At 39.2% G+C, this 14,526-nt stretch overlaps 1 protein-coding gene across 1 annotated transcript; it reads left to right on the top strand.

Annotated features, from left to right (window-relative positions):
• Positions 1-11,941: 11,941 nt before the first annotated feature.
• LOC112404240 (histone H3.3-like) lies at positions 11,942-12,400 on the top strand. Its single transcript, XM_024752048.1, has one exon. The coding sequence runs from the start codon at positions 11,945-11,947 to the stop codon at positions 12,353-12,355; it is 411 nt and encodes a 136-aa protein (XP_024607816.1). The 5' UTR covers positions 11,942-11,944; the 3' UTR covers positions 12,356-12,400.
• Positions 12,401-14,526: the final 2,126 nt, after the last annotated feature.

The raw sequence follows: 14,526 nt of genomic DNA on the forward strand, positions 1-14,526 counted from the left end.
TCTCCACGTCTTACTCTTCCGCCATCTTCCCGCCGACCTGTCTGGAAGATTTTTAATTACAGTTTCGAATTCAGAGCTTGTGATTGGTCTCTTCATATTTTTTATTTCTTCCTCGTTCAGTCTTGGAAAGTTGTGCTTTTCTAAGAATTTGTCCATTTTTCCACAGTGTCCATTTTATTCGCATATTTTTGCTTGTAGTAATCTCTCATGATCCTCTGTATTTCTGCAGTGTCAATTGTTACTTTTACTTTTTCATTTCTAATACTATTTATTTGAGTCTTCTACCTTTTTTTCTTGATGAGTATGGCCAATGGTTTATAAATTGTGTTTATCTTCCCAAAGAACCTGCTTTTTAGTTTTATTGATCTTTGCTAATATTTCCTTCATTTCTTTTACTTTTTCTCTGATCTGATCTTTATGATTTCTTTGCTTCTGCTACTTCTGGGTGCTTTTGTTCTTCTTTCTCTAATTTTTTAAGTGTAAGGTTAGGTTGTTTATTTGAAATCTTTCGTTTGTCTTCAGGTAGGATTGTATTGTTATAAACTTCCCTCTTAGAACTGCTTTTGCTGCATCCCATAGGTTTTGCATCGTCGTGTTTTCATTGCCATTTGTCTCTAGGTATTTTTTGATTTCCTCTTTGATTTCTTCAGTGATCTCTTGGTAATTTAGTAGTGTATTGTTTAGCCTCCATGTGTTTGTAGTTTTTACTGATTTTTTTTCCTGTAATTGATATATAATCTCATAACGTTGTGGTTGGAGTAGATACTTGATATGATTTCAGTTTTCTTAAATTTGCCAAGGTTTGATTTTTGACCCCAGATATGATCTATGCTGGAGAATATTCCATGAAGTGTAATCTGCTGTTTTTGAATGTCCTATAATTATCAATTAAATCCATGCTTTTTAATGTATCATTTAAAGATTGTGTTTCCTTATTTACTTTCATTTTGGATGATCTCTCCATTGGTGAAAGTGTTGTGTTACTGTTCCGTACTATTACTGTCTTTCTGTTGATTTACCATTTTATGGCTGTTAGCATTTGCCTTATGAAGTGCTCCTATATTGGGTGCATAAATATTTACAATTGTTATAACTTCTTCTTGGATTTATCACTTGGTCATTATGTAGTGACCTTCTTTGTCTCTTGTAATAGTCTTTATTTTACCTTCTATTTTGTCTGAAATGGACAAAATATTTATCTTGTTTGTTTGTCTGCAACATATTTCTTTGTTGCCTCATATTGTCTAACTTTCTGTTTTTGTGGTCTCCTTTCCAGAGGCTGCAGGATTGTTGTTCTTCTGGCTTCTGGTGTCTAACCCCTGGTGAGTTAGTTTGGTTCTGGTGCTTGTGCAGGCTTTCTGGTGGGTGGGACTGGTGCCAGCTCTCTGGTGGTTGGAGCTGGGTCTTTCTCTGATGGGCAGGGCCATGTCCTAAGCTGTGTTTTCAGGTGGTTGTGAGCTCAGTACGACTTTAGGTAGCCTGTCTTGTGATATGTGGGGCTGTGTTTCTATCTTGGTGGTTGTTTGGTCTGAGGATTTCCAGCACTGGTATCTTCAGATTGTTGGGTGGGGCTGTGTCTTGGTGCTGAAATTTAGACCTCTAGTAGAGCTCACGCTGATCGATATTTCCTGGGGCTTCTGCTACCAGTGTCCCTGCCCTCCCAGTGAGTTATAGTTGACATTTCCCTCCCCAGGAGACCCAAGACCCCTAGGTAAGTTTAGCCCAGGTTCCTATGGAGTTGCTGCTTTGTGCTGGGTCTTAGTGCATGTGAGACCTTATGTGTGTCCTCCAAGAGTTAAGTCTCTGTGTCTCCCAACACTGTGACGCTCCTGTACTCAAGACCTTCTGGCTTTCAAGGTTAAATACTCTGGGGGTTCTTCCATGTGATGCCAGACCCTCAGACTCTCTTGGAGGACTATTTTAATATAGGAACATCCCTGTGTAGCCTGCTTAGGTGAGTTTATTTATTTATTTTGGGTGCAAGGGTTGTTTTATTTTTGGTAGTTAATATTGTCTAATGATTTATTTGTGGTTTTCTCTATACATTATACATTGATATTGTATTATTACTAGTATAAAAGAATGGCATAAGTATTATACACATGCACCACACCCAAGAAATATCCACATTTTATACACATAAGAAAAATGCTAAGAAAAGGAGAATTATTTTTTCATAAAGAATTGTAAACTCAAGATTATTTAAAATATAAGAATCTTTTTAATGACCATGTTTCAATTACAAAGAAGAGCTCTGCTTGCTTTTCTCCTTCACCAATTTCCAAAAAGATATTTCAAAATTTGCAAAAATTTCAATATGTCGTTTAGTTTTAGTGCTATCAACCTGCATGGAGACAGGTTGTACTACCTTCTTACAGAATACAGTATTTCTACTCTAGGATTTACTGAAGTATGGCTCATATAATTCTGTTCACATGTCAACATTAACCAAGCTAAAAACACTAAGTTCATGCTGTACCTCAAAACTATTCTGTTCAGTGTCTAGAAGGAAGACAGTTTCAGAAGGCCTAGCAAATGTTTGAGACTGAGAAAAACACAACATCAAGCCCTGATGAAGGAATAGGAGTTTCAATTCTGCCACTACAATTCTTCTTTAAAGTTTAGAAGGTACATTTTTTAGTATAGATACATAAAATGTAATGGTAAATAGGGGGTAGAAACATACTTCCTTAGCCTTTTCAGAGGAAAAAAGATAATGAAGCAAAGAACTTCGAACACATTATTCCAAGACTAAATGTTCACAGATAACCATGATGAGTTATCTCCTGTTGAAAGAACACATAAAAATATTTAGTTTTTTTGTATTTTTTAACCACTTGAAGAGACAGTAATTTACCAGTGCCAAACTTTCAAATGAACATTAAAATCGATTTCGGATCTATCTGTGATTTAATTTTCTTTCAAAAATATGATGAAGTGAGTATTCTCTGAAACAGGGGGTAGCATTTTAAAATCAGCCACCGTTTGGCATGTTTTGTGTTCTGCTTATGCTCCTTGTCAACAACAGTACAGCTAACCAGGATATTGTTTTTACTGCTCTTTCTGGGTATGTTTGACAACTCGTTACTCCCACACTCTTTTAAAATGGGACTTCCTCAGTACGGGATGCAGATACAACACCAAGCCCATAAAAACAATTAGTGGGAAACCTTGACATTGCATTCAAACACCTTTATAAAAAGTGATGTAGGACTTCCCTGGTGGCGCAGTGGTTGAGAGTCCGCCTGCCGAGGCAGGGGACATGGGTTCGTGCCCCGGTCCAGCAAGATCCCACATGCCATAGAGTGGCTAGGCCCATGAGCCATGGCCACTGAGCCTGTGCGTCTGGAGCCTGTGCTCCACAACGGGAGAGGCCACAAGAGTGAGAAGCCTGTGTACTGCAAAAAAAAGAAAAGTGATGTAGATGGCTATGTGAAATTTGACATCTGTGAAGCCCCCATAAAAAATCTTTTTAAAAAAAATCTTTATTTGAGTAAAATTGCTTTCCAATGCTGTGTTAGTTTCTGCTTTATAACAAAGCAAATCAGTTATGCATATACATATGTCACCATATTTCTTCCCTCTCGTGTCTCCCTCCCCGCGACCCTCCTTATCCAACCCCTCTAGGTGGTCATAAAGCACCAAGCTGAACTCCCTGTGCTATGTGACTGCCTCCCACTAGCTATCTACTTTACATTTGGTAGTGTATATAAGTCCATGTCACTCTCTCACTTTGTCGCAGGTTACCCTTCCCCCTTCCTGTATCTTCAAGTCCATTCTCTAGTAGGTTTGTGTCTTTATTCCCATCTTGCCCCTAGGTTTTTCATGACTTTTTTTTTTTTTAGATTCCATACATATGTATTAGCATACAGTATTTGTTATTCTTTTTCTGACTTACTTCACTTTGTATGACAGACTCTATGTCCATCCACCTCACTAAAAATAGCTCAGTTTCATTTTTTTATGGCTGAGTAATATTCCATTGTATATATGTGCCATATCTTCTTTATCCATTCATCTGTTGATGCACACTTAGGTGACTCCCATGTCCTGGCTATTGTAAATAGAGCTGCAATTAACATTTTGGTACATGACTCTTTGTGAATTATGGTTTTCTCATGGTATATACCCAGTAGTGCGATTCTGGGTCGTATGGTAGTTCTATTTTTAGATTTTTAAGGAACCTCCATATTGTTCTCCATAGTGGCTGCATCAATTTACATTCGCACCAACAGTGCAAGAGGGTTCGCTTTTCTCCACAACCTCTCCAGCATTTATTGTTTGTAGATTTCTTGATGATGGCCATTCTGACCGGTGTCATATCTCAATGTAGTTTTGATTTGCATTTCTCTAATGATTAATGATGTTGAACATTCTTTCATGTGTTTGTTTGCAATCTGCATATCTTCTTTGGAGAAATGTCTATTTAGCTCTTCTGCCCATTTTTGGATTGGATTGTTTGGTTTTTTGATATTGAGCTATATGAGCAGCTTGTAACTTTTGAAGAATAATCCCTTGTCAGTTGCTTCATTTGCAAATGTTTTCTCCCATTCTGAGGGTTGCCTTTTGGTCTTGTTTATGGTTTCCTGAAAAAGCTTCTAAGTTTCATTAGGCCCCATTTGTTTATTTTTGTTTTTATTTTGATTTCTCTAGGAGGTGGGTTAAAAAGGATCTTTCTCCGATTTATGTCATAGAGTGTTCTGCTTAAGTTTTCCTCTAAGAGTTTGACAGTGTCTGGCCTTACATTTAGGTCTTTAATCAATTTTGAGTTCATTTTTCTGTATGGTTTTAGGGAGTGTTCTAATGTCATACTTTTACAAGTACCTGTCCAGTTTTACCAGCACCACTTATTGAAGAGGCTGTCTTTTCTCCACTGTATATTCTTGCCTCCTTTATCAAAGAAAAGGTGACCATATGTTCATGGGTTTATCTCTGGGCTTTCTATCCTGTCCCATTAACCTATATTTCTTTTTATGTGCCAATACCATACTGTCTTGCTTACCATAGCTATGTAGTATAGCTTGAACTCAGGAAGACTGATTCCTCCATCTCCGTTTTTCTTTCTCAAGATTGCTTTGGCTATTCAGGCTCTTTTGTGTTTCCATACAAATTGTAAATTTTTTGTTTTAGTTCTGTGAAAAATGCCAGTGGTAGTTTGATAGGGATTGCATTGAATCTGTAGATTGCTTTGGGTAGTAGAGTCATTTTCACAATGTTGATTCTTCCAATCCAAGAACATGGTATATCTCTCCATCTATTTGTAACATCTTTAATTTATTTCATCAGTGTCTTATAATTTTCTGCATACAGGTCTTTTGTCTCCTTAGGTAGGTTTATTCCCAGGAATTGTATTCTTTTTGCTGCAATGGTAAATGTGACTGTTTTCTTAATTTCATTTTCAGATATTTCATCATTAGTGTATAAGAATGCAAGAGATTTCTGTGCATTAATTTCGTATCCTGCTACTTTAGCAAATTCATTGCTTAGCTCTAGTAGTTTTCTGGTAACATCTTTAGGGCTCTCTATGTATAGTATCAAGTCATCTGCAGATAGTGACAGCTTTTCTTCTTCTTTTCCAACTCGGGTTTCTTTTATTCCTTTTTCTTCTCTGATTGCTGTGGTTAAAACTTCCAAAACTATGTTGAATAATAATGGTGAGAGTGGACAACCTTGTCCTCTTCCTGATCTTAGTGGAACAGGTTTCAGTTTTTCACCACTCAGGATGATGTTGGCTGTGGATTTGTCATATATGGCCTTTATTATGTTGGGGAAAGTTCACTCTATGCCCATTTTCTGCCAGGTTTTTATCATAAATGGGTGTTGAAATTGGTCAAAAGCTATCTCTGCCTATTGAGATGATCATATGGTTTTTCTCCATCAGTTTGTTAATATGGTGTAACACATTGATTGATTTGTATATACTGAAGAATCCTTGTATTACTGGGAAAACCCCCACTTGATCATCGTGTATGATCCTTTTAATGTGATGTTGGATTCTGTTTGCTACTATTTTGATGAGGATTTTTGAATCTATATTCATCAGTGATATTGGCCTGTAGTTTTCTTTCTTTGTGACATCTTTGTCTGGTTTTGCTATCAGGGTGATGGTGGCCTCATAGAATGAGTTTGGGAATATTCCTCCCTCTTATATTTTGGAAGAGTTTGAGCAGGATAGATGTTAGCTCTTCTCTAAACTTTTGATAGAATTCGCCTGTGAAGCCATCTGGTCATGGACTTTTGTTTATTGAAAGATTTTTAATCATGGTTTCAATTTCAGTGGTTGTATTTAATCTGTTCATATTTTCTATTTCTTCCCGGTTCAGTCTAGGAAGGTTATGCATTTCTAAGAATTTGTCCATTTCTTACAGGTTGTCCATTTTATTGGCTTATAATTGCTTGTGGTGACCTCTCATGATCCTTTGTATTTCTGCAGTGTTAGTTGTTACCTCTCCTTTTTCATTTCTAATTCTATTGATTTGAGCCTTCTCCTTTTTCTTCTTGATGAGTCTGGGTAATGGTTTATCAATTTTGTTTATCTTCTGAAAGAACGAGCTTTTAGTTTTATTGATCTTTGCTATCATTTCCTTCATTTCTTTTTCAGTTATTTCTGATCTGATCTTTATGATTTCTTTCCTTCTGCTAACATTCTGGGCTTTTTGTTCTTCTTTCTATAATTGCTTTAGGTGTAAGTTATGTTGTTTATTTGAGAGGTTTCTTGTTTCTTAAAGCTGTATTGTATTGCTATAAACTTCCCTTTAAAAATGCTTTTGCTACATCCCATTGGTTTTGCGTCATCGTGTTTTCATTGTCATTTTTTCTAGGTAATTTTTGATTCCCTCTTTGATTTCTTCAGTGATCTCTTGGTTAATAAGTAGTGTATTGTTTATCTTCTGTGTGATTTTATTTTTTACAGATTTTTTCCTGTAATTGATATCTAGTCTCATAGCGCTGTGGTTGGAAAAGATAGTTGGTTCGATATCAATTTTCTTCAATTGATCAAGGCTTTATTTGTGACCCAAGATATGATCTATACTGGAGAATGTTCCACGAGCACTTGAGAAGAAAGTTTATTCTGTTATTTTTGGATGGAATATCCTATAAATATGAATTAAGTTCATTCTGTTTAATGTTTCATTTAAAGCTTGTGTTTCCTTTTCTATTTTCATTTTGGATAATCTGTCCATTGGTGAAAGTGAGGGTTAAACTTCCCTACTATGATTGTGTTACTGTTGATTTCCCCTTTTATGACTGTTAGTATTTGCCTTATGTATTGAGGTGCTCCTATGTTGGGTGCATAAATAGTTACATTTTTTTAAATCTTCTTCCTGGATTGAAACCTTGATCTTTATGTAGTGTTCTTCTTTGTCTCTTGTAATAGTCTTTGTTTTAAAATCTATTTTGTCTGATATGAGAATCTCTACTGCAGCTTTCTTTGATTTCCATTTGCATGGAATATTTTTTCATCCCCTCACTTCCAGTCTGTATGTGACCCTAGGTTGGATGTGGGTGTGTTGTAGACAGCATATATACCAGTCTTCTTTTTGTATCTATTGAGCCAGTCTGTGTGTTTTTGTTTGATCCTTTAATCCATTTACATTTAAGGTAAGGATCAATATATATGCTCCTATTACCATTTTCTTAATTGTTTTAGGTTTGCTGTTTTAAGTCTTTTCCTTCTCTTGTGTTTCCAGCCTAGAGAGTTGCCTTTAGCATTTCTTGTAAAGCTGGTTTTGTGCAGCTGAATTCTCTTAGTTTTTGCTTGTTTTAAAGGTTTTAATTTCTCCATCAAACCTGAATGAGATCCTTGCTGGGTAGAGTAATCTTTGTTGCAGGTTTTTCTTCTTCATCACTTTAAATATGTCCTGCCACTCCCTTCTGGCTTGCAGAGTTTCTGCTGAAAGATCATCTGTTAACCTTATGGGGATTCCCTTGTGTATTATTTGATGATTTTCCCTTGCTGCTTTTAATATGTTTTCTTTGTATTTAATTTTTTTGTTGTTGTTGTTGCAAAGAGCAGAATTTCATTATTTTTTTCTTTTTTTTAAATTAATTTTTTTTAAACATCTTTATTGGAGTATATTTGCTTTACAATGGTGTGCTAGTTTCTGCTTTATAACAAAGTGAATCAGCTATACATATACATATGCTCCCATGTGTCTTCCCTCTTGCGTCTCCCTCCCTCCCACTCTCCCCATCCCACCCCTCCAGGCTGTCCCAAAGCCCCGAGCTAATATCCCTGTGCCCTGTGGCTGTTTTCCCCTAGCTATCTACCTTACTATGTTTGTTAGTGTGTATTTAATTTTTGACTGTTTGATTAATATGTGTCTTGGTGTGTGTCTTATTGGATTTATCCTGTGTGGGACTCTCTGTGCTTCCTGGACTTGATTAAGTATTTCCTTTCCCACATTAGGGAATTTTTCAACTATAATCTCTTGAAATATATCTCAGTTCCCTTCTTTACTTTTCTTCTTCTGGGACCCCTATAATTCGAATGTTGGTGCATTTAATGTTGTCCCAGAGGTCTCTGAGACTGTCCTCAATTCTTTTCATTCTTTTTTTCTTTATTGTGCTCTGCCGTAGTTATTTCCACTATTTTATCTTTCAGGCCACTTATCCGTTCTTCTGCATCAGTTATTCTGCTATTGATCCCTTCTAGAGGATTCTTAATTCCATTTATTTTGTTGTTTATGACTGTTTGTTTGTTCTTTACTTCTGCTAGGTCCTTGTTAAACGTTTCTTGTATTTTCTCCTTTCAATTTTGAAGATTTTCAATCATCTTTGCTATCATTTTTCTGAATTCTTTTTCAGGTAGACTGCCTATTTCCTCTTCATTTGTTAGATCTGGTTGTTCTAAGAGGGAAGTTTATAGCAATACAATCCTACTTTAAGCAACAGGAAACATCTTGAATAAACAACCTAACCTTGAACCAAAAGCAATTAGAGAAAGAAGAACAAAAAAACCCCAAAGTTAGCAGAAGGAAAGAAATCATAAAAATCAGATCAGAAATAAATGAAAAAGAAATGAAGGAAACAGTAGCAAAGATCAATAAAACTAAAAGCTGGTTCTTTGAGAAGATAAACAAAATTGATAAAACATTAGTCAGACTCATTAAGAAAAAGAGGGAGAAGACTCAAATCAATAGAATTAGAAATGAAAAAGGAGATGTAACAACTGACACTTCAGAAATACAGAAGATCATGAGAGATTAATACAAGCAACTCTCTGCCAATAAATTGAACAACCTGGAAGAAATGGACAAATTCTTAGAAATGCACAACCTGACAAGACTGAATCAGGAAGAAGTAGAAAATATGAACAGATCAATCACAAGCACTGAAATGGAAACTGATTAAAAATCTTCCAGCAAACAAAAGCCCAGGACCAGATTTCTTCACAGGCGAATTCTATCAAACAATTAGAGAAGAGCTAACACCTATCCTGCTCAAACTCTTCCAAAACATAGCAGAGGGAGGAATACTCCCAAACTCATTCTACGAGGCCACCATCACCTTGATACCAAAACCAGACAAGGATGTCACAAAGAAAGAAAACTACAGGCCAATATCACTGATGAACATAGATGCAAAAATCCTCAACAAAATACTAGCAAACAGAATCCAACAGCACATTAAAAGGATCAGACACCATGATCAAGTGGGGTTTATTCCAGGAATGCAAGGATTCTTCAATATTCACAAATCAATCAACGTGATATACCATATTAACAAATTGAAGGAGAAAAACCATATGATCATCTCAATAGATGCAGAGAAAGCTTTCGAGAAAATTCAACACTCATTTATGATAAAAACCCTGCAAAAAGTAGGCATAGAGAGAACTTTCCTCAACATAATAAAGGCCATATATGACAAACACACAGCTTACATCGTCCTCAATGGTGAAAAACTAAAAGCATTTCCACTAAGATCAGGAACAAGACTAGGTTGCCCACTCTCACCACTCTTAATCAACATAGTTTTGGAAGTTTTAGCCACAGCAATCAGAGAAGAAAAGGAAATAAAAGGAATCCAAATCAGAAAAGAAGAAAGAAAGCTGTCACTGTTTGCAGATGACATGATACTATACATAGAGAATACTAGAGATGCGACTAGAAAACTACTACAGCTAAACAATGAATTTGGTAAAGTAACAGGATACAAAATTAATGCATAGAAATCTCTGGCATTCCTATGCCCTAATGATGAAAAATCTGAAAATGAAATCAAGAAAACACTCCCATTTACCATTGCAACAAAAAGAATAAAATATCTAGGAATAAACCTTCCTACGGATACAAAACACCTGTATGCAGAAAATGATGACACTGATGAAAGAAATTAAAAATTTTGCCTTGCTCCTTCATCTGCTGAGTGTTTCTCTGTCTTCTCATTTTTCTTAAATTACTGTGCTTGTGTCTCTCCTTTTTGCAGGCTGCAGGTTCGTAGATCCCGCTGTTTTTGGTGTCCGTCAAGAGTAGCTACGGTTCGTTCAGTAGGTTGCCTATGCTTCGTAGTGGAGGGGACTAGTGCCTGTGTTCTGGTGGATGAGGCTGGATCTTGTCTTTCTGGAGGGCAGGTCCACTTCTGGTGGTGTGTTTTGGGGTTTCTGTGGCCTTATCATGGTTTTAGTCAGCCTCTCTGCTTATGGATGGGGTTTATTCCTGTCTTGTTGTTGTTTGGCAGAGGGTGTACAGCACTGTAGCTTGCTGGTCGTTGAGTGGGGATGGGTCTTGGTGTTTAGATGGAGATCTTTTGGGGATTTTCACCATTTGATATTATGTGGAGCTGGGAGGTCTCTTATGGACCAGTCTCTTGTACTTGGCTCTCCCACCTCAGAGGCACAGTCCTGATGCCTGGCTGGAGCACCAAAAGCCTGTCATCCACACAGCTCAGAATAAAAGGGAGGAAAAAAAAGAAAGAAAGAAAGAAGAAGGGAAAATAAAATAAAGTTATAAAAATAAATTTAATTAGTAAAAAAAATTTAAGTAATAAAAAATAATATAGAAAGAAAGAAGAGAGGAACCAAACCAAAAAACAAATCCACCAATAATAACAAGTGCTAAAAGCTATATTAAAAAAACAAACAAACAGACAGAACCCTAAGACAAATGGTAAAAACAAAGCCATACAGACAAAATCACACACAGAAGCATACACATACACACTCACAGAAAGAGAAAAAGGAAAAAATAGTATATTGTTGCTCACAAATCCACCTCCCCAATTTGGGATGATTCATTGTCTATTCAGGTATTCCAAAGATGCAGGGTACATCAAGTTGTATGTGGAGATTTAATCCGCTGCTCCTGAGGCTCCTGGGAGAAATTTTCCTTTCTCTTCTTTATTCGCACAGGTCCCAGTGTTCATCTTTGTACCTGGCCCCGCCTCACAGTGTAGGTCGCCTGGCAGCATCTGTTCTTAACTCAGGCAGGACAGGGTAAAAGGAGAAGCTACTTCGGTGGCTCTGGCTCACTGAGGCTGGGGTGAGGGAGTGGTATGGAATCAGGGGCGAGCCTGCGGTGGCAGAGGCTGGCGTGACGTTGCACCAGTGTGAGGCATGCCCTGTGTTCTCCCGGGGAAACTTTCCCTGAATCATGTGACCCTGGCAGTGACCGGCTGCACAGGCTGCAGGGAGGGAGGTGTGGATAGTGACCTGTGCTTGCTCACAGACTTCTTGGTGGCTGCAGCAGCAGCCTTGGCATCTCGTGCCCATCTCTGTGGTCCATGCTGATAGCTGTGGCTCGTGCCCATCTCTGGAGCTTGTTTAAGCGGCGATCTTAATCCCCTCTCCTCCCGCATCGTGAAACAAAGAGGCAAGAAAAAGTCTCTTAATTGTGTTCACTGCTGCCACCACACCACTGTCACTCTCTGATGCCAGCGCCGCCTCTAGCTCGCTGAGCTTCAGCCGAAGGAGAAGGGAGGTAAGTAAGGAGGTCTTTATACCATGGCTCGTACAAAGGAGACTGCCCACAAATCGACCGGTAGTAAAGCACCGAGGAAGAAACCGGCTACAAAAGCCGCTCGCAAGAGTGCGCCCTCTACTGGAGGGGTGAAGAAACCTCATCGTTACAGGCCTGGTACCATGGCACTCTGTGAAATTAGACGTTATCAGAAGTCCACTGAACTTCTGATTCGCAAACTTCCCTTCCAGAGTCTGGTGCGGGAAATTGCTCAGGACTTCAAAACAGATCTGTGCTTCCAGAGTGCAGCTATTGGTGCTTTGCAGGAGGCAACTGAGGCCTATCTGGTTGGCTTTTTTGAAGACACCAACCTGTGTGCTATCCATGCCAAACGTGTAACGATTATGCCAAAAGACATCCAGCTAGCATGCTGCATACGTGGAGAACGTGCTTAAGAATCCACTATAATGCGAAACATTTCATTCTTTAAAAAAAAAAAATTCTCTTCCTGTTATTGGTAGTTCTGAATGTTAGATCCCCCCCGCCCCGGTGGGGTCAAAAGGTACCTAAGTATATGATTGCAGGTGGAAAAATGGGGGACAGAAATCAGGTATTGGCAGTTTTACCATTTTCATTTGTGTGTGAATTTTTAATATAAATGCGGGGACATAAAACATTAATGAAAGTCAAAATGTTTCAGTGAACAAGTTTCAGCAGTTCAACTTTATAACAATTATAAATAAACCTGTTAAATTTTTCTGGACAATGCCATCATTTGGATTTTTTTTAAAACAAGTAAAATTCTTATTGACTGCAACTAAATGGTGTTTGTAGCATTTTTATCATACAGTAGATTCCATCCATTCACTATACTTTTCTAACTGAGTTTTTGATGTTGTCTGTCTTCTGTGCTGTTTCTGTAAGTTTGCTATTAAAATACATTAAACTATAAAAAATAAGAAAAAAGAAAAATCTCTTGCCTCTTTGACAGCTCCAGACATTTTCCCAGACTCACTCCCAGCTACCTGTGGTGCACTAACCCCCTTCAGGCTGTGTTCACACAACCAAACCCAGTCCTCTCCCTGAAATACAACCGAATCCGGAGCCTCAGCTCCCATCACCCGCCTGCCCTGGCGGGTGAGCAAACAAGCCTCTAGGGCTGGTGAGTGCTGGTTGGCACCGATCCTCTTTGCGGGAATGTCTCTGCTTTGCCCTCCATACCCCTGTTGCTGCACTCTCCTCTGTGGCTCCGAAGCTTGCCCCTCCACCACCCGCAGTCTCCGTGAGTGGAAAGTCTTCCTTTCCTCCTTCACAGCTCCCTCCCACTGGTGCAGGTCCCGTCCCTATTCTTTTGCCTCTGTTTTCTCTTTTTTCTTTTGCCATACCCAGGTTCGTGGGGAGTTTCTGACCTTTTCAGATGTCTGTCTTCTGCCAGCGTTCAGTAGGTGTTCTGCAGGAGTTATTCCACATGTAGATGTATTTCTGATATATTTGTGGGGAGGAAGGTGATCTCCACGTTTTACTCTTTCGCCATCTTGAAGCTCCTCCTGAGGGTTGTTTTTAATATAGATATCTGCCACCTCTTTCCTCAATGTATATTGGCTGCTATCCCCTTTATAGGAGGTGTGACTGATGTTGTGATGACCAAAGCCTGCACTGAATATTGAGCAGGGCTTCCCCGTTGCTCTGTGATGTTCACTGCCCTGTCAGAAGTGAGGTCTGGGGCTTCCCTGGTGGCGCAGTGGTTGAGAGTCCGCCTGCTCATGCAGGGGACACGGGTTCGTGCAGATCTGTTTCTTAGCTTTGTTTTTGTTCTGCAGTGTGATATAGGTGGGATTGGACCACTCCCACTTGGACGGAAGCCACTGAGTCTTCCTCCTCTGGAGGAGTTCACCTGTGTGTGTGCTCTGTGGTGTCACCTTTTACCTGTTGTGCAAGCTCTCAGCTTACACTGTTGTAGGCACTGCTCTCTGTCCCACCTTACCTGTGGATATGCCAGTGGCTGGCCCTATTGTCGCTCAGATGTTGTTTTCCCCAAGCCCCAATGTAGATCCACTGAAGTCAGGTCCAAGGATTGCAGTAATTATGGATCTGGACCTGCTTTGGGTGCTATGGGGACAGCTTACTCTCTGACCTGTCCCAACCCCCACATTTATGTCCCCACAAAGTCTATAGCTGTTGAAGTTAGACCTGTCTTGGCTGTAGGAGCATTTGATGTCCATTCAGATGTTCTGCATGTGCTGAATTAACCATTCCAGTCACAGGGTCTTAATCCATGGTTTGCACTGCTTCAAGGAGAGATTTCAGCTCTGCTTCCTTAGTCACACATCTCTTGGAGTTCAGGTTTGGTTTCAGCCCCACCTCTCTGTATGGGTCACCCACAGCCGTCTGTTCCCTGCCCAGGCAAGAGGGATCCGATACAGCGACCCCAGGTTCACAGGTCTGTTTCTGAAGGAGGAATTGGGGGTGGTGGCTGACTGGAGTGTGCATACTCATTCAGGTGGGAGGGGGAGACGTTGGCAAAGATTGGGGTGCATGCATTTTCTCTGGCAGGAGTCTCTCCTAGTGCCTGTGGAGGCGGAGGCTGGCATGTGGGGAGAGAGTTTTGATGGTGACCCTGCCCTTC

This window comes from Neophocaena asiaeorientalis, unplaced genomic scaffold, assembly GCF_003031525.2.
Source record: "Neophocaena asiaeorientalis asiaeorientalis breed wild unplaced genomic scaffold, Neophocaena_asiaeorientalis_V1.1 scaffold431, whole genome shotgun sequence".
Taxonomy (NCBI): domain Eukaryota; kingdom Metazoa; phylum Chordata; class Mammalia; order Artiodactyla; family Phocoenidae; genus Neophocaena; species Neophocaena asiaeorientalis.

Excerpts from the sequence above, each read along its gene's own strand:
- LOC112404240 (XM_024752048.1), top strand. The coding sequence starts at position 11,945 with ATGGCTCGTACAAAGGAGACTGCCCACAAATCGACCGGTAGTAAAGCA.